Genomic DNA, 19383 nt, shown 5'->3' with positions numbered 1-19383 from the left:
AGGCGAGCGATTGGGCTGAAATGGGTCTTCAAGGTCAAGAGGGATGAACATGGGGCGGTGTCCAAGCACAAGGCGCGTCTCGTGGTGAAGGGATACGCGCAGCGGCACGGCATCGACTACGATGAGGTGTTCGCCCCGGTGGCTCGGCTGGATTCGGTGCGCCTGCTCATCGCCCTTGCTGCGCACGAGGGGTAGGAGGTGCAGCACATGGATGTCAAGTCAGCTTTCCTGAACGGCGACCTGCAGGAGGAGGTGTACGTGGAGCAGCCTGCTGGTTTCATCATCACCGGCAAGGAACACAAGGTGTTCAGGCTACGGAAGGCTTTGTACGGGCTACACCAAGCGCCGCGTGCCTAGAATGCGAAGCTGGACGACACACTGTAGTCGCTGGGGTTCAGGAGGAGTCCCTCGGAGCATGCCATCTACATCAGGCCGAACCATGGCGCGCAGCTGGTGGTCGGGGTGTACGTCGACGACTTCGTGATCACTGGAGCCAGCTGCGACAACATCAAGCGATTCAAGGAGGAGATGGCGGCTGCATTCAAGATGAGTGACCTTGGTCTGCTTCACTACTATCTCGGCATTGAAGTGAAGTAGGGCGCGAGTGGCATCTCGCTCAGCCAAGGTGCTTATGCTGCCAAGATCCTGGAGAGAAGTGGCATGGCAGGGTGTAACCCCTGTCAGGTGCCAATGGAGACACGGCTAAAACTGAGCAAGTTCAGCTCAGAACCGCCGGTGGATGCAACAGCATACAGAAGCATGTTGGGAGCTTGAGGTATTTGGTGAACACTCGCCCAAATCTTTCTTTTGTTGTTGGGTATGTGAGCCGCTTCCTGGAAGAGCCACGCGAGGATCATCTCAAGGCAGTGAAGCATATCCTGCGCTACTTGGAGGGAACCAAGAACTGGGGACTCTGGTTTGGCAGGAAGAAGGAGAAGGAGGCTCATCTGACGGGCTTCAGTGACAGCGATTATGCTGGGGATGTTGATGCAAGGAAGAGCACGACAGTGGTGATTTTCTTCCTCAGCAGCAGCCCAATCACCTGGCAGTCCATGAAACAAAAGGTGGTGGCACAGTCAAGCTGTGAGGCAGAATACATAGCAGCTGCCAATGCTGCTTGTCAGACATTGTGGCTAGCTAGAGTGCTAGCTGAGGTGCACGGATCAGCACCAAGAGCACCAATGCTGAGGGTGGACAACAAGTCCACCATTGCTTTGATGAAAAATCCGGTACTCCACGGCCAGAGTAAGCACATTCAAGTGAAGTACCACCTGGTCCGGGAGTCTGTTGAAGAAGGTCTGATCGAGGTAGAGTTCATCAGGAGCAAAGAACAGCTGGGCGACATTCTGACGAAGCCGTTGGCAAAACCAAGTTCCACGAACTTCGTTCTAAGATTGGCCTGATTGATGTATGCAGTTCGCACCACAAGGCTTAGGAGGAGATTGTTGATAGTAATCCTTGGGTGCTAGATTAGTGCTCTCCTAGTTTAGCTAATGGCTTATTTTAGAAAGTTAGTGTGTGATTGCACTGATTGTGCTCGGCCGGATTGAGAGGGCCAAATTACTTTCCCTGTAATCTGTTATATAAGCATAGCAATAGGCCATGGAAAAGCTGCCAAGTTTTGACAGCACCAACGAGATTGTGTCCTCTGTGTTCGCGTGAGTTTGTGTTTGGCCGTGAGCTCGCCGGCGACGTAATCTGCGTCGTCTCTCCGGCGTGTTCCTGACAATCCGCCCCATGGTCCCGGCCGTCGCCGGCGCGCTCATCGACCCCTCCGACCACCTTGACCGCCGCTGCGTCAGGGCCGCCCGCCGCAGTTTCTTCGAGCTCAGCCCGTTCCCCAAAGCGGCCGTCGCCGTCGGCAACCGAGTCATCCTCGAGGCCATGGAGAACGAAAAGGTTCTGGCTTGTGTGCTAGACTGCTTGCTAGTAGTAGCCCACCGAAACAGAGCTACTACAAAATAACTTTGTGCTAAACCCTAGCAAAATTGGAATTACTGGCAATTTGAAGCAGTGACGCCATCAGATTTACTGTAAATAATTGTACTACTCGTAACACTAACAAAAAATGGTTTCACCTTTATTACCATGATCAGAACGTCCACGTCATCGACCTCGCCGGGCCTGCGGCGCAGCCAAGCCAGTGGATCCAACTCTTGCGCGAATTCCACAGCCGCCCGGAGGGCGAGCCGCACCTGCGCCTCACCATCGTCCACGACGACGGGGAGTTCCTCGCCAAGGTATCAGAATAGCTCACCGACGAAGCTGACGAACTCGACGTGCCGTTCCAGGTTCATTGCGTCGCTGGCCAGATCGAGACGCTGGATCTCAACGACCTGCACGGCGTCCTCGGGCTGAAATCCGGCGAGGCGCGCGCGATCGTCTGCACGACGCGGCTGCACCGCCTCCTCGCCGCCGCCGATGACGCCGCGAGTAGCAGCCTCGGCGCCGGGCACCATTTCAACCAGATGGCGACCATCGCGCGGCTGCAGCAGATGGCGTCCGGCTCGTGCCCACCGAGCATCCGCGGCGCCGCTTGCGAAGGCGACGAGAGTTACAGCAGCCCGGCCACCCTCTGGGTTTCATCTCGCCGCCGCTAACCACCCCTCCGTTCCAGATGCCGCCGGCGCTGGCGGGCTTCCTGTCCGCGGCGCGCGCGGCGTCGCCCAAGGTCGTGGTGCTCGCGGAGCAGGAGGCCGGCCACAACGGCGCCTCCTTCCGGAAGCGCTTCGCAGAGGCGCTGAGCTACTACGCCGCGGCCTACGACAGCCTGGACGCGGCGGCGGCGGCGTACCGGAGGCCCGCCGCCGAGCGCGCTGAGGTGGAGCGCGCGGTGCTGGGCGAGGAGATCAGGGACGTGCTCCTGCGGGAGGGCGCCCGCCGGCGCGAGCGGCACGACCGGCTGCACCAGTGGCCTCTGCGCATGGAGGTCGCCGGGTTCCGGAGCGTGCCGCTGAGCTATGCGGCGTTGAGACTGGGGGTCGACACGCTGAGGAGGTGTGGTGTGGGAGGATGCGAGAGCAGAGAGCACGGGGGATGCCTGCTCCTGTGCTGGAGGTCGTGGCCTCTCTGCTCGGTTTCGGCATGGCGGCCGGACAGAGGCTCGGCTTATGGAGTCGGTAGCGAGGAGTTGTATCTGTCACCGTCAGCACCGCCTGCACATTGCTTTGAGGAGCTGATGTGCTGATGATGCCGGTTCAGTCGAGGGAGAGTAAATACCGTGTTACACTTAACCGAATGAGCTAATGTGCTCATTGCAACATACTTAGAGGTAGTGAGTGAGTGATTCTAGATGAAGATTGACTGGTTGTAGCTTCGCAGGAGCATGATTTATGCTGGATGGCATCTTACACCGGACGAACCAATGTGATTTTTTTTTTCTGCGCATCTGTCTTTGAGGTAGGGATGATGAAGAACACTATGCTTATAAGGTGAATATCAGCCACTTAGACTGTGGATCCTTCAAGAAAAAAGTTATTTCTACCTTTCTGAACTTTAGGATGAGTCCACGATTCCTTCCTAGACAATAAAATCGTTCACCTGGACTCCTCGAACTCGCGATACCGGACACATAACCTCCCTAGCTAGTTTCTCTCAGTGGTTTTTCTCCTTTTTATATTTATTTTAGCTGAAACTTTCAAAAGTCATAATAAATTATAAAAGATCATAAAATAGAAAAATTAAATTTTGTTGGACTCCACGTGAATAGATCTATACAGTGAACATGTGATATGATATAATTTAGTAAAATTACTTTTAGATATATAATATGTTAGTGCAGCCGCAGCGCTAAATAATATAACAAGATAATTAGGCGTCTCCGTTCATCACAATTTCTTTTCTTTTCTTGCTGGTGATGCGCAGGATATGTCTGGCAGTTCCTCCTTTTTTTAGAGTAGCGGACAACATTTGGTGTGAAGCATGATTCTGCATGTATAGATGAAAGGATTGTAATGTTTTCACTGAAAAACCATGTCAAAGTTCAACGGGAACCCGTAGAGGCAATTAATTCATCATACATTATTTTGATTCCTACCAATCGGTTCCCAGTTTAAAATCTCCTTATAGCAGGGATGTTTTCATGTGAAATGTGTTGTTTTGGCAAAGTTCTGTTGTACTAACCTTTTGGCTCTCTAGCTGAACATAAAATAAAGAGCAAGATTTGTTTTGAAGGTTGCCAAATTACTGATATTATATGCTGATAAGTTCCTATAAATTGGATTTTAAGATGTCATCCTTACGTGGCTCAAGTTTTTCCTACGTGTGTGACTGACCTCATCGCCACCCATTGTATCCAGGACCAAATCTAGTTAATAAAGCTCACTCTTTACCTGGAAAAAAAAAGAGGGGCATGCGGTCAAATTCCTTTGAGTACTCCAAGAAGAGCCCACCTTGCAATCACCTACCATTTGTAAACCTGACAAAACTAAAGTGTGTACTTCTTGTCCTCTGGGAGGATGCAGTTTGCACATGAATGCAAATTTTGGAGCCATGTTAGAACCATTTGAACCGCACTGGTTGGTCATGGAAAACAAATATATAGCTTGAGTTTTCTGTCAACCTTTTGTATCTCTCCATGCAATCTTGTTTTCTGAATAACCTGGACCAGAGGAATTGATCACAAAATTGTCTGGTAGTAGCTCCTGATCCAAAATGTTGCTGATATGTTCCAAGAGAATAATTCCAATCTGCCTAGTTATTCCACCGAGATGCAGACAACATCACTTAGCCCTTGCCGCATATGCATCCAGTTCTGCCTTGTCCCTTTTTGCATCCCATGACAATGTTAACACCAGGCACCTAGGAACGTATGAACTCGAGACCTTGCAGGCTCGCAACATTTGTCGCCACGCCAAGAACACAACAAGATCCAACAATGGAGTCGTCCTCGATCGCCTCCATTACCGCTATATCCAATACGTACTGAAATCCATTGGCCAAAGCTGCGTAACTGGGAGTTCAGTGAGGATTTTGCTCTGAAGGCTGAACATGGACATATTCCCGGAGGACACGGTGTCGTCGGCGACATCGTCGCCGGCGTCGTCCCTGTACTCGCCGTCGCCGCACGGGTACGGCTCCTGGGTGCAGGAGCTGAGCCATGACCAGCAGGGCGTGCGGCTCATCGGCCTGCTGTACCAGTGCGCCGCCGAGGTGGCCGCCGGCGCCTTCGACCGCGCCAACCACTGCCTGGAGCAGATCACGCAACTGGCCTCCCTGGACGCGCCCCACACGCTGCAGCGCCTCGCCGCCGTCTTCGCGGACGCGCTGGCGCGGAAGCTGCTCAACCTCGTGCCGGGCCTCTCACGCGCGCTGCTGTCCACGGCCAACTCCGCGGAGGCGCACCTGATCCCGGCGGCGCGCCGCCACCTGTTCGACATGCTCCCGTTCATGAAGCTGGCGTACCTGACCACCAACCACGCCATCCTGGAGGCCATGGAGGGGGAGAAGTTCGTGCACGTCGTCGACCTCTCCGGCCCGGCCTCCAACCCGGTGCAGTGGATCGCGCTCTTCCACGCCCTCCGCTCCCTCCGCTCCCTCCGCGGGGGCCCGCCACACCTGCGGATCACCGCCGTGCACGACGGCAAGGAGTTCCTCGCCAACATGGCCGGCGTGCTCGCCAAGGACGCCGAGGCGCTCGACATCCCGTTCCAGTTCAGCGCCGTGGAGGCGAGGCTCGACGAGCTGGACCCGGACGCGCTCCGGCAGCTCCTCCGCGTCAGGTCCGGCGAGGCGCTCGCCATCAGCGTGGTGGCGGCTCCTGGCGGCCGACGACGCGGGCAGGAGGCACGTTCCGGGCAGCAGCTGCCTGACCCCGGTCCAGATCATCGCGCGGTCCAGCCCGAGCAGCTTCTGCGAGCTGCTGGAGCGGGAGCTGAACACGCGGCTGCAGCTGAGCCCCGACACGTCGTCCGTGGTGTCGTCGCTGTGGCCGCAGTCCCCGGTGCTGCAGGCGGCGGCGGCGGCGGCGCAGCAGCGGCCGGCGGCGGCGAAGCTGGGGAGCTTCCTGCAGGCGGTGCGGGCGCTGTCCCCGAAGATCATGGTGGTGGCGGAGCCCGAGGCGAACCACAACGCGGCGGCGTTCCTGGAGCGGTTCGAGGAGGCGCTCAACTACTACGCGTCGCTGTTCGACTGCCTCGAGCGCGCGTCGGCGGCGCACCGGTGCGCGGCGGAGCGGGCGAAGGTGGAGCGGCTGGTGCTGGGGGAGGAGGTCCGGGGGGTGGTGGCGCGGGAGGGCGCGGAGCGGAAGGAGCGGCACGAGCGGCTGGCGCAGTGGGCGCGGCGGATGGAGGGCGCCGGGATGGAGCGGGTGGGGATGAGCTACGGCGGCATGATGGAGGCGCGGAAGCTGCTACAGAGCCTCGGGTGGGGCGGGTCGTACGAGGTGGTCCACGACGCCCGCGGCGAGGCCTTCTTCTTCTGCTGGCACCAGAGGCCGCTCTACTCCGTCTCCGCCTGGAGGCCCGCCGCCGGCCGGCACAGCGGCGGCCGGCTCGGCGGCTCGTAGGCCATGATTGATGATCGCACGTTCGTACAGCATCCCTCGCGCGACATCTGCGTGCGTTCTCCACTCTGATAGATTACTGTGTGATTGAATTGATTGTTGCTTGGTGGGGTGATTGGGCTGGAGAGAAAATTGAGCTTGTAAACTTGTTGGTTTGAAGATTTCGTTGTAGAAAGAACTTGAGCATCCAGGAACAGGAACATAGCGATACACTGATACATCATCCAAACGATAATGGTCCATCGTTGATTGCTAGACCTGCACGTGTACATTGTCTGATGGTGAATGCAAGACATGCATCACCTCCGAAAGACAGTGAAAAAGGGTATACGAATGGCGCTTTTTACTTTTGAATGCATTCAGTGAAGTTGCGAGTGTGGACACTGAAACTCTGTCTCAAAGTTGCGGCAACTGCATATATGGTGCTGCAGAGAGACTTGCAGTTTCCCATCTACCCGTACCAGTCACTAGCTGATTGCAGGTCATCGGCGTGCAGTCATGAGCAATACACGACATGTGGATCTAAAGAACCTTCCTTTCCTTCGTTTTTCTACAAGGGGAGGCAAGGGAAGGGGGAATTCAGGGCAGCCGCCCTCGCCGACGGGGAACACGCGCACGTCGCCTGCCCGGACTTCGCGCAGCACCTTCTCCACCTCCGGGAGCTCCAGCAGCGCCGGCGGAGGAGGAGAGGAGGCGCGGGAGGAGATGCGGATCGCACGGCGGGGATCATCGGCGGCGGCAACAAGGCATTAGACGGCGGTTCTTTCCGTTACCAAAGTTTTGCGGCTTGGATGGCGCGGCGGGCGGCGCTGGACGGCAGGACCGGAGCCGAACCAGGGGCTTATATGAAAATTATTGGGTCCTTTTTAAAACTAATCGGATCGCGATTAATAGTCGCTATCCAATATAGGAGGGTATATGAAAAATATTAGGGGCAAAATGAATAGATCGCGATCCATAGTCGCGATCCCAGTTAGGGGTGTTATTTGAAAATAGTAAGGGGTATTTTTCAAAATTCCGGATCAGCATCGAATCCTCTGCTGCGGCTCGCCGGAGCGCCGCCGCCTGGCGTCGGCCGTCCCCTGCGTACGTCTTCTTCCTCGTGCCCGGCTCGCATACACCCCAGATCGCGTGGACCGAGCGTGTTCGGAGCCCTAAGGGGCGGTCGGTGTTTGGTCTGACAAGAACGCCTCCTGTGCTTCCATCCCCTTCATCCTGGTCCTGGAAGCGCCATTGCTGTGCTCGCTTGCATCTAGCCATGGCTACGGCCGCGCAACTGCCTATTTCTGGAGGCGGAGGGATGGGCTACGGGCCAGCGCAGGCGTTCCGGACATGACGCGTGCGCAAAGCTCTGCAACTGGGCGAATTTCCCACTCACATACCCATGCCATGGATCCGAGAACACTAAGCGTGAATTCTGAATTCAATTAAAACATTTCCAGTTCTTGAACAGTAACGCAAGAACCAAGAATTCCTTGCTACAAGATGCCATGGATCGATGGAGCAGATAAATATTTTTTTCCGTTATGTTGCAGCAACACTTCCTCACCCCTCGTCGCCTGTGGCAGCAATTCAAGCATGGTGGCTGTCAGGCGCCTGAATTCTGAACCAAGTGAAGAAGACAGACATGATGCTGCCGGGAAGCCTCGTCGCGGTCGCAGGCGGCGCGGCAGACGGACTTGGTGTGGGGCAGCGTGCGGGAGGAGGCGACGTCCTCGAAGAGAACCTGCGTGAACTCGCCGGCGGCGTGGTCCACCGTCCACAATGTTCCGGACTTCCGGCAATCGGCCACCTCCAGCAGAATGCAGAGTTTCAGACAAGTACGTGCATGGTCATCACAAGTTCAGAATAAGAAAGAGAGCAGAGTGACTGACCACAAAATTTTGATGCTCTGAGCCAACAGAGAAATTCTTTTGCAGAATGTAAAGGACAATTTCAATCTTTCAGCAAATACTGGTTAATGAAATGTTAACATGGAGAGTATAAGCCTGATGGTCACAGTTCCTTCAGGCATAGAGAAGCCAAGCCCCTTGTTCTCCCTGTCCTCCTCGGGATACAGAATGTTGTTGCCTCATGCATGCCCAGAAAAAAAGGGAGTTTTATCCTGAACCAATAACCTCTTGGGAAAAGTAATCAAGAAAGTGCTAGCTCATATCTGGAAGGGCATATCAACATTTCAAGCACCAACTCAACTCACCATTCACGGCATGGTGCTCATGGTTGCTCCTGCTGCATCCTATATTCCTATCCACCTTCCCCTGTTGCTCACTACCAGCTGAACCCAAGAGGCAGCCAACTGTGATGCTATTTGTTTCTGAAATAGAGATCAGCGGTGGGAAAGGAGGAACAGATAACCATAAATGAAATATTTTTTCTAACTCCTTCCTTTTTCATGTATTTTTCTCATCAGGAAAAAATACAAAAAATATGTCAGTTATTTTGAAGTTAGGTGGTTGGGAATTCCCGACAGCCAGATTTCAGGCAAAAGCTCTGGAGCTGTTTCATCAATTTTAACAAGTGGAAACGTTAGCTCGGCATCTTTTACTTGGCAGTTTCCCAACTACTCGTACCAGTCATTAGCCCATTCTACGTCATCGGCGTGCAGTTCAAGTCTGAGATTTTGGCCTTATATGTATGATAAGCAAACTTGGTTGTCAGAGTTTCACAACTTTTTGATCGGAGTTCCTCAATTTTTAGACAGATAGGTATTTTTTTTTACAAAATAAAAATAGCGAAGCCCATACTTGTGTTGTCAACTTGTCATATACTGCACATAATTAACACCACAATATCGTACAAAGTACCGACTGGTACAAGACATAAAAGGTGGTGACAATGATGTATCATAGATTATGCATAGCCTTAACTGCCCAGTTCAATGCAACAAAGTTGGAGTAATGATGAACCAAACGTATCATAGTACAAATGTCCCAAAAATCCAATTTCGAGCTCAAGATACTAAAATAAAACTTCTATTTTTCTGCACATGATAGTCAATTAGACATTCAAACAATTAGACCCTTGATCAATATGCAGGTTCTGTTTATTATATATGCATGGCAGAAGCGTAAATGAATATTGGACGATTTGATTTGATTGCCAGAGAAACATTTCTAGAGAGAAACAGAACCATAAACAAGAATTCTAGAATCCGAAACACTACCAGCTGTAAGACCTAATTGGCTGCAGAAATTCACCCCTGAGTGTTCGAGGCCGGAACTTTTTCTTAATCTAAAGAAAACCCTACCAGGCAGGGGGCCTTTGATTATCAGCGGTGGCTCAACGTGGTGTGGATCAAAACAAACAAAATTCATTCGTGATTACTGGACTAAAAGGAAAAAAATATGTAGAGGCTGGCAATCTTGTTGGATTCACCTCGCGCGACCAAGGATACAAGCAAGTATTGGCATCGGCGACATCAAAGAACAGCTGCACTAGCTAGATACGCAACAGGAGTAAAGATCAACCGCACGTCAACACCGACAAAATTCACACCCCTTGCGCCATCATGCGCGCGAACTCAGTGAAGCAGACGAAGCCGTCGCCGTCGACGTCGACGCCGCCGATCATGCGTCTGCAGTCCTCGACGGAGCACCGGTCGTCCCCGAGCGAGGCGAGCACGGCGAGGAGCTCCTCGGCCGAGATCCTGCCGTCCCCGTCGGCGTCGAACACCGCGAACGTGTCCCTGAGCTCGCCCTCGTCCGCCGCCGCCGCCTGGGCCTCGGCCGCGATCTCCTCCAGCAGGACCCCGGACCCCGCCGCCTCGGCGAGCATCTCGGCCAGCTCCTCCTCGCTCGAGACCACCCGCCTCAGGGCGGTCTCCAGGTCCTCCCTCGTCAGGGGCGCCGCCGGGTTTCTTCTCTTGGGCCCCGACGCGGACGCGGACGGCGGCGGCGACGGCAGGACGGTGCGCGGTGTCGTGAGGGCGGACGCGCACTCGTCGGACGACGACGTGGTGGAGCCGAAGGAGCCGCTCTTGCCGTCTTTTGATCTCGTCCTCCTGGTCACCTTCTTGCCAGAGGAGGAGCCGAAGAACGGCACGCTAAGCTTCATGGCGACGGTACGTGTTACCTTGTAGCTGAGGGATGGAATTGACGAGAGGATCGGAGGAGGGATCGAGGTAGTAGGAGGGGAAGGAGGCAGGAAGGTGAGGGGTAGAGAAGACGATGCTCGCGTTTATAGGCAGCAGAAGGAAGACGATCGAGCGAGTGAGCTTCCGCGAAGCTTCGCGCCCGGCGCGGGAAAAAAACGGCCGGTTCGCACGGGACCTACCTCTGCGGCGTGCGCGATGGCGATGCGATTCTTTCAACTCCGCTTTGAAGGTTTCTCTCGCTCAGTCGCTCGTTTAAGCAAGGAGGGTACGGCGGATGCGATGGATGCGTTTGCATGAAACGAAAGAGAACTCATGAGGGTTTTAACTGAAAGTCCCGACGTCTCCGTCGAAAAACAACCTGACACCAAGCGCAAATTACGCAAATGGCCAAATGGAAACATGAAACAAGGCAACAAACTGATATATCTACATGGAAACTGATTCTTCTTTCTTTTTCTTTAAAGAAAAAGGCAACCAGCAAAACTTTTGACTGGCATACAACCGAAAAAACAGGCACCAAGAAAAAAAAGATTGATTTCATTTTGCAGCAACTTGTGCTAGTTAAATAGTAAGTACATCAAGGTAACAATGGTCAACTACTGCAAGCCGATAGATATCGGAACTGAACTTTTTTTGTTGACCACTACGCGATCCAACAGTCAGTCTTGACACGGGTGCAGAGCTTAGAACTTGCAGTTGAGTGACAGGGACGTCAAGTCGGCAGCACAGCAGATACTTCTTGAACCGGGAAATATAGTTTCACTGTCATCAGTATAGCACTGTGGACAGGTTAAGCTTTGGTGTCGTGTACGGTAGTATATCATACTATACAGGCCTCACGAAAATCGGAAAATGCGTGGCTACCTGCGAAGGATTTGGTGGATGTTCGAAGCTGCCACGAAACTTCCGATCGCGTTTCGTAAAGTTTCAGGAAACTAGTAACCTGACGAAGACGTACAGTGCGAGGCACAGACAGCAGCGTGACCTGACTGACCTTGGTGAGCGTGAGATGGTTTGGAAACTCATCAGGAATTTCAGCCGCGTTACTTCTGCTGCGCTGCCTCCTTGTCTCGTTGGAAACTGCAAAAGACAGCAGCACCCACAGACACGATCGCACCCACCAGATAGTACTAACCTTTTTTAGGCACCAGATAGTACTAACCTTAAGCAGCTGTTGAGCTGTAAAGTAATTATAGCCGGTTCGGCTCCGGCTCCCGCTGCTGGAGCGGTTTTTTAGTTGAAGCCGTTTTGGAAAGTATTTGGCAAAATAGTTTCATCCTATTTTTTATAAATAGATCGAAGAGGAGCCAGTTGAAACTATATTTTATATTTTATAGCTCCACCACCATAGTGGAATCCGTTTTAAACTTAGCTTCTTGTATGGAACCGCTCCAAAACCATCCCTTTGGTAGGGCTTCACCCAGAGCCGGTTTTAAAGCCGATTTTTAGCCCTACCAAAGGCCTCTAAATGTTCGTACTTTGCTAATACCATAGTTCAATTCAGGCTGGCCAGCACTAGAGTTCGCTTGATGTTGGCAAGGATCAAGCGCAAGCAATGCATCTATTTCCTCTTAGAGTATCGGTAAACACTACTGGTGTCTGCTTGCCTGGCATAAACTCCACTCGTGTTTCCAGAACCTTATTATTTTAAAAAAAGCATTCCAGAAGCTATGCACGGCCGTAGCTGACTCGATAGCATTATTTGTACAGAGAGAGATGCTTTGATTGTACTTTTGCATAAATACTTGGTACTCCCTCCGTTCCAAATTATAGTTCATTTTTGCAAATCAAGATATATAAAATTTACTATGTACGTAGACATAATGTATATTTAGATGTATAGCAAAATCTATATATCTAGATTTGCTAAAACGACCCATAATTTGGAACGGATAGAGTAGTACCCTATGCTCATCGTGTTGTATTTCTTTTTTCAAAAAATGCCCTTGTTGTGGATAGAGAGAAATGGTAATTTTTTATCCATAAAAAAGGCAGACATAAAAGGGAAAAAAGAGAGGAGCCGAATCAAACGTAGGGCCAGCCAGCAACTCTACTGTCTACTCAATCCATCAAATCGAAATTGCAACTTCTCTGCTATTCTGCCCACGGTTCGAGCGGCACCACTCTACTGCAACAACTCCATGCCCAGGAGCTCCCAGCTGACCGTCTACCATGACTACGCCTACCGCGGGCAGATGTGGCAAAACAAAATTTCTTCAGCCATACAGCACACACGAAGCGATACATCCTGCGGCAGCTGTTCGCATACCCAGAAGATGAAATTAAGTGACAACACGCACCACATGATCAGCAGACAAGATGCTACTCTTTCAATAGCATATGAAATCATGCACCCCTCTTCAGAAACAATGAAATCATGCACTTGCTGACTTGTGGAGCACATCATCCGTATCGTATTATACACAGAACATTACTACAAAAGCACAACTGAGACATTAATAAAAACCAAACGTTCATAATTACATGAACATCCGTCACAAGGGGGCATTTCAACAACATCCGTCACAAGGGGGTATTTCAACACAACGCAGGCAATTTAGCCGCAGGGCGTGAGCTTCTTGTTGCCAGCACCACGAGGGTTGTCATCCTTCCAGTCGTCCCAAGCTCTTGCTTTTGCCTCCTCGGCATCCTCATCCTCTTGTGCTGAGCTAGTGCCGTCCTTGTGCCATGCCGAGTTTGCTTCTTTGATCATCTTTGCGGTCCTTTCTTGCCATTTCTCCATCATTTTCATTTCACGTAAACCGGCTTCTTCTATGCTCATTGTTGGCAGCCTATATATGATTCAAGCGATAGAATGGGTACTCCCGTTAGCACCAACTCCAACAATGCTCCATGAAACATCAAAGCATGGAGGATACAGGATCAATCAAGACTCCAGAGGTGTACACTCAAATTTATCAGTATGATATTGTAACTTAGGAGTGTTTTTCATTAGGAATTGTGGTAAATAGTGGTCGTTCCATGTTCACCAAAAACAAGGTTATCATTAGCAGACATGCGCAGAATAGAAAACACAAACATTGCAGTGTTTCAGGTGTATTAACACTTTTTAAGACATACCTGTAACCAGGCTGGAAAACTTGTGCTGCCATTCTTTCCCTTTCACTGGTTAGTCCTCCACCAACAAGACTTGCAGGTCCAAATATCATGGGTTGGTGTTTGTGCTCATGAGCTTGTGAAACACTTGCTCTACCTTCAAGGACGTCTTGAGCAAATGTTGCGCAAGTGATTGGATCAGCTGGTTTGGAATATGGTGCACGGTTTGCAGCATTATGATGCCATGCTTCAGCTTTTTGTGTACGCTCATCAAGCATTTCACGAGCAAATGCATTCCCGTCCTACAGAAATGGAGAGATTACTACAGGCAGAATTTCTGTTTAATGAAAGTAATTGCTTTTGGGGGTAGAAAATCTACTGGATTATATGTTGAGAAAGGATCACTTTTAGACATTTTAATAGCCACGGTTTCTTCATAAATATGCACAAACTAGTCAACAACCAGGTTCACACCATATGAAATATTTTTTTATAATTTCCCAAATAAAAAAGAACTAATCGGATGGAATGTTTCCAGTGTCCTGTAGCAGCCCAATCATAAGAAAAGAAGCTATATGAAGAGATGCCCAATCAGAAGACATCACATCTTCGATTAACATTTGGCAAAGGCTATGTTGAGAACCCAGCTACTCTAAAATTTCGTGCACTAATATACATGAAAGCTACTGTAATTCCTATTCCAACATTTTTTTTTCTCAAGGCTGCTTACAAGTTGAATTTTCCTCATTATACAGTTGACAATATATCCCATCCAAATTGTACAAAGCAGAAATTACATGCATTTATCATATTTATGTGAGGCATCATAGCCTAAGAATCCCACATTCTCCAAAGAAAAAAGTTTCCTAAAAATGATCGGCCTAAGATGCTACTGCCAAGAAATTGCCAAATCACTATCATTAGCATTACCTTTTCCTGTCTTTCCTTTACAGCTAGAAGCATTTCTCCTTCCTTCTTTAGCATGTCGAGAAGATCAAAGGCCTACATAAGGAATAACAACAGATCTATTAGTGCTTAAATATGATGAATACAAGTACTGCAATTTGAGAAACAGAAACCCTCTAAGATCAGCTTATGTAACATTTGTTGCTGTAGCAAACTAACCTTGCAGAGAGCCAATGAGATAGTAGCTAACCAAGCCTGCAACATGGTAAAAGTAAATCAGAACCAGAGCACATGTTCCGATTAATTATAAAAATGAACTGCAAGGTAATAGTATAAGCTTTGGAAGCACACGTTGATAAGATAAAAAAAACACTATGTGTAGATTCCGAAAGAATTATTTAGTCATGCCAATTTAAGTAGCATAGGAAGAATAAGGATTAAAAATTTGAAGACCTTGCAGTGAAGATTTATTTCTTTGGGATAAATTTTATAGTAGCTATGTGTCAAGTGTCACTAGAGAGAACAAGATCCATCCTCATGGGCTTGGTATGCACTAAAAAGAGCATCACAGGCCGTGTGGTTGACCTCCTGCAGGTAATTAAGAACTAGCTACATGCATCGAATTCATAAAGCTCCCTAGTCCCTACAGGCGTTACTTACTAAATGAAAATCCCTCATGTCAAGTGGAATAGAGCTTCATCTTCTAGAATATCACAGCTCATGTTAATTTGAAATACAACAACAACAACAACAACTTAGCCTTTTGTCCCAAGCAAGTTGGGGTAGGCTAGAGATGAAACCCACAGAAAACAAGAATAAGAAACACAAAAAGGGCACAAGCCAAAGGAAGAGTTAGGGGTTAAACAAAAGGTAACAAAGGTCACGGTTCAGGTACGTTAATTGCTAATCTCCAAGCGCTCCTATCCATAGCTAATTCCTTAGCGATATTCCACTCCTTAAGGTCTCTCTTAACCATCTCGTCCCAAGTTAGTCTAGGTCTACCTCTACCTCTCTTTACATTATCGTCCCGCTTTAAAACTCCACTACACACCGGCGCCTCGGGAGGCCTCCGTTGTACATGTCCAAACCATCTCAACCGATGTTGAATCACCTTCTCCTCGATAGGTGCCACCCCTACCCTATCTCGAATCTCTTCGTTCCGGACTCTATCTCTTCTTGTATGCCCGCAGAACCAACGCAGCATACGCATCTCTGCTACACTCAGTTGCTGGACATGTCGCCTTTTTGTAGGCCAACATTCAGCACCGTATAGCATCGCCGGGCGAATCGCCGTCCTACAGAACTTACCTTTTAGCCTCTGTGGCACCTTCTTGTCACAGAGGATGCCCGAAGCCTGCCGCCACTTCAACCAACCGGCTGAAATTCTATGTCTAACATCTTCATCAATGTCTCCATCTTTCTGAAGCATTGATCCTAGATACCGGAAAGTATCCTTCTTGGCCACCACTTGACCTTCGAGGCTAACGTCCCCATCCTCATGCCTAGTCGGGCTAAAGTCGCACATCATATACTCGGTCTTGGTCCTACTCAGTCTGAACCCCCTCGACTCTAGCGTGTGTCTCCACAGCTCTAACTTCATATTAACCCCTGCCCTACTCTCGTCAACTAGCACCACATCATCAGCAAAGAGCATACACCAGGGGATATCACCCTGTATGTCCCTTGTGACCTCATCCATCACCAAAGCAAATAGATAAGGGCTCAATGCTGACCCCTGATGTAGCCCTATTTTAATTGGAAAGTCACTGGTATCGCCATCACATGTTCGAACACAAGTCATCGCATCCTTGTACATATCCTTGATGAGGGTAATATACTTAGTTGGGACTTTGTGTTTTTCCAAGGCCCACCACATGACGTCTCTCGGTACTTTGTCATACGCCTTCTCTAGGTCAATAAAGACCATGTGTAAGTCCTTCTTCTCCTCTCTATATCTCTCCATCAACTGTCGTACTAAGAAAATCGCCTCCATGGTCGACCTCCCAGGCATGAACCCAAACTGGTTTTGGGTCACCCCTTGTCAATCTTCTTAGGCGATGCTCGATAACCCTCTCCCAAAGCTTCATCATATGGCTCATCAGCTTAATCCCCCGGTAGTTAGTACAACTTTGAACATCTCCCATGTTCTTGAAGATCGGTACTAATATACTTCTCCTCCATTCCTCCGGCATCTTGTTTGACCGGAAAATTAGGTTAAAAAGCTTAGTTAACCATACTACCGCCCTCTCGCCCAGGCATCTCCACACCTCAATGGGGATGCCATCGGGGCCCATCGCTTTACCTCCCTTCATCCTCTTCAAGGCCTCCCCGATCTCTGCCTCCTGAATCCTCCTCACAAAGCGTCTGTTGGTATCATCAAATGAGTCGTCCAACTCGAAGGTAGGACCCTCATTTTCTCCATTAAACAACTTGTCGAAGTATTCTCGCCATCTGTCCTTGATCTCCTCATCCTTCACCAGAAGTCGATCTGTCCCATCCTTGATGCATTTGATTTGGTTTATGTCCCTTGTCTTCCTCTCGCGGGTCCTAGCTATCCTATAAATGTCCTTCTCTACTTCCTTCGTACCTAGCCGTTGATAAAGGTCATCAAAAGCCTAACCTTTCGCTACACTTACAGCTCGCTTTGCAGACCTCTTCGCTAATCTATAGCCCTCGATGTTGGTTGCGCTCTTGTCGAGGTGAAGGCGTTTGAAACACTCCTTCTTCTCCTTAATAGCCCTTTGCACCTCGTCATTCCACCACCAACTCTCTTTCACTTCCTGCTTGCCTCCGCTACTCACACCAAACACTTCTGAGGCCACCTTCCGAACACATGTTGCCATCTTTAGCCACATATCATTTACATCTGCCCCTTCTTCCCAAGGCCCCTCGCCTAGCATACTCTCCTTAAAATAAAATCCTTCATGTGAAGAGGAGCAAAGCTATATTTTCTAGTATATCACAGCTCATTTTAATTGGACAAAATAAAAAAAATCCCTCCTGTCGAGGAGCAAAGCTATATGCCTATATGTTCTAATATCACAACTCATTTTAAATTAAAATATGTTGAAATATAGAAACCAGAATAAACATATGATTTAAATATAGAAACCAGAATAAACATATGATTTAACACAGAACACCTTCCAGGTGTAGCATGCTAACCTCTCTTTCTTCCTCCCCATCATCCTCTAAGGCATCTTCCTCCCCAGCTTCAACAGGAGCAGATAAAGCAGCTGCCCTCAATGAGCGCCCACGCCTTTCTTTTCTCTCTTTAATCTCTTGGAGCTTCGTTTCTGCAGCTTTTTGACGTCTGAACCGGGCAATCTAGGCTCCAGAAATAACAGAGTAAATTACAGGAGATTAACCTAGTCGAAAACATGTCAGAGTAAACAGATTTTGCAGGCTCAATGGAAGGATCCAGTATGTATTTATTTCTATCTAGCTTTCTATTATAGACTGCAAACTGTTTATATTAATAGCGAAAAAAGTATAAATCCTATTGCCATTGTTGATCAAGCGCCCGCTAAAAATTAGTCACACCTTCTGCGCTCTTCTGTTTGCCACAGTATCAGGCTGCTTCTGTCTAGACAATTCAAGCTCATCCTCTGGAATAAGCTCTAGTACTTCACATAGAGCAATGAACTCCTGTGGAACATAAAAGAAGCGATTCGTACATGAGGAATGGGTGGTGTGGTGACAAATGAATCAATTTGGCAGGGCAGATTGCTTACCTTCAAATGGTTCTGTGATGCCTTAAGAATTGGGATCCTGTCCTCCTGTGCAATATTCTCAGTCATTTCCCCGAGGTAGTATGGGACCTAAATTACCAACAAAGATGAGAGATATACACATGATAACATTGGATTTGTGAAACACTGAAACTGTTGTAAGCATGCTAGCATCGTTATGATCCAAGCTGCATTGATAGCTGACAAGCCGTCTAGTGTCATCTGTGGTCTGTCCCATAAACATGAAGTTATTAACAGAGCAGAGGGAGGGAGGGGGTGCGTACGAGCAGGTACTTGAGGTTGGCGGTGGAGACGTCTTCCTTGGTCTCGTTGGTAGAGAAGAGGCCGAGCTTGCTGACCATCTCGTCGCAGCGCCGCAGGAGCTCGACCCCCTTCCGGATCCCTTCCTGCCCAGCGCAAAATCAAAGCACGTAATAAGCACCACTCGCCCCCGAGAGCCCAATCTCTTGGCGCTTATGACAAGGACGACGAAGCGATCCGGAGGAGGGGGGGACCTGGTCGAGGGCGGAGCTGGAGGCGAGGCCGTGGAGCCGGGACGCCCTGTCGAAGAGGGCGGGGAGCGGGAGGTCGGCGTCGGCGTCCTCCACCCCCGCCGCCGCGTCGAGGCGCATCTGCGAGTGCATCCTGTTCCCGACTTCTTCCACCTCCACCATTTCGATTGGGAGCGAGAGGGGCCGGGAGATCGGCGGCAAAACCCTAGAGCCGGGCAGAGTCGCGGGGAGGAGAGGAAGCAGAGGAGAGAGAGCGCTCGCGAAGCGTTGCGTGTGGAGGGAGGAGCACAGCAGGATCGGCTCGCTTCGTGCCGTCGGCGTGGCTGGCTTTGGTGTGGACGTGTTGGTGTGGTCGTGTGAGGCTCAGGCTGCATCCTGCGTGGTTTCGCTTGCCTTCCTCCTCTCCTGGTGTCAGCCACCGTGCGGCGGTGGCGGCCGGAGACTTGGCCGGCGTCAAGATTTGTGGGCGGATCGGTGTAGTCGGAACACCTCGGGCGTACGCCGGCGCATTGTCGTTGGGACATGATGGCCACATGCCCACATGAGCATCTGCGTAAGCTTTAGGTGGCCAATTTTGGAGAA

The 19383-nt window shown here is 50.2% G+C and overlaps 3 protein-coding genes and 1 pseudogene across 3 annotated transcripts; 2 read left to right on the top strand and 2 right to left on the bottom strand.

The window, feature by feature from the left end:
• Positions 1 to 2617: 2617 nt before the first annotated feature.
• LOC112884331 (scarecrow-like protein 3) lies at positions 2618 to 3187 on the top strand. The gene has a single exon (XM_025949711.1). The coding sequence runs from the start codon at positions 2618 to 2620 to the stop codon at positions 3185 to 3187; it is 570 nt and encodes a 189-aa protein (XP_025805496.1).
• A 1780-nt stretch (positions 3188 to 4967) lies between these two features.
• LOC112887535 lies at positions 4968 to 6681 on the top strand (annotated as a pseudogene).
• A 3111-nt stretch (positions 6682 to 9792) lies between these two features.
• LOC112886397 (probable calcium-binding protein CML36) lies at positions 9793 to 10742 on the bottom strand. Its single transcript, XM_025952294.1, has one exon. The coding sequence runs from the start codon at positions 10553 to 10555 to the stop codon at positions 9992 to 9994; it is 564 nt and encodes a 187-aa protein (XP_025808079.1). The 5' UTR covers positions 10556 to 10742; the 3' UTR covers positions 9793 to 9991.
• Positions 10743 to 12952: 2210 nt separating this feature from the next.
• LOC112884432 (PP2A regulatory subunit TAP46-like) lies at positions 12953 to 19114 on the bottom strand. Its single transcript, XM_025949814.1, has 9 exons — positions 18805 to 19114; positions 18574 to 18696; positions 18293 to 18379; positions 18102 to 18206; positions 17724 to 17885; positions 14778 to 14813; positions 14583 to 14654; positions 13677 to 13954; positions 12953 to 13387 (listed from the first exon to the last, which is right to left on the bottom strand). Exons 1-9 carry the CDS (start codon positions 18961 to 18963, stop codon positions 13153 to 13155), a joined length of 1257 nt encoding a protein of 418 aa, XP_025805599.1. The 5' UTR covers positions 18964 to 19114; the 3' UTR covers positions 12953 to 13152.
• Positions 19115 to 19383: the final 269 nt, after the last annotated feature.

This window comes from Panicum hallii, chromosome 3 (genome assembly GCF_002211085.1).
Source record: "Panicum hallii strain FIL2 chromosome 3, PHallii_v3.1, whole genome shotgun sequence".
NCBI classification, from domain to species: domain Eukaryota; kingdom Viridiplantae; phylum Streptophyta; class Magnoliopsida; order Poales; family Poaceae; genus Panicum; species Panicum hallii.
This window is presented reverse-complemented; position numbering and strand designations above follow the sequence as displayed.

Excerpts from the sequence above, each read along its gene's own strand:
- LOC112884331 (XM_025949711.1), top strand. The coding sequence starts at position 2,618 with ATGCCGCCGGCGCTGGCGGGCTTCCTGTCCGCGGCGCGCGCGGCGTCG.
- LOC112886397 (XM_025952294.1), bottom strand. The coding sequence starts at position 10,555 with ATGAAGCTTAGCGTGCCGTTCTTCGGCTCCTCCTCTGGCAAGAAGGTG.
- LOC112884432 (XM_025949814.1), bottom strand. The coding sequence starts at position 18,963 with ATGGTGGAGGTGGAAGAAGTCGGGAACAGGATGCACTCGCAGATGCGC. Across the intron at positions 18,697-18,804 it reads CCAGCTCCGCCCTCGACCAG|GAAGGGATCCGGAAGGGGGT; the intron begins GTCCCCCCCTCC and ends TGCGCTGGGCAG. Across the intron at positions 18,207-18,292 it reads CATCACAGAACCATTTGAAG|GAGTTCATTGCTCTATGTGA; the intron begins GTAAGCAATCTG and ends TATGTTCCACAG.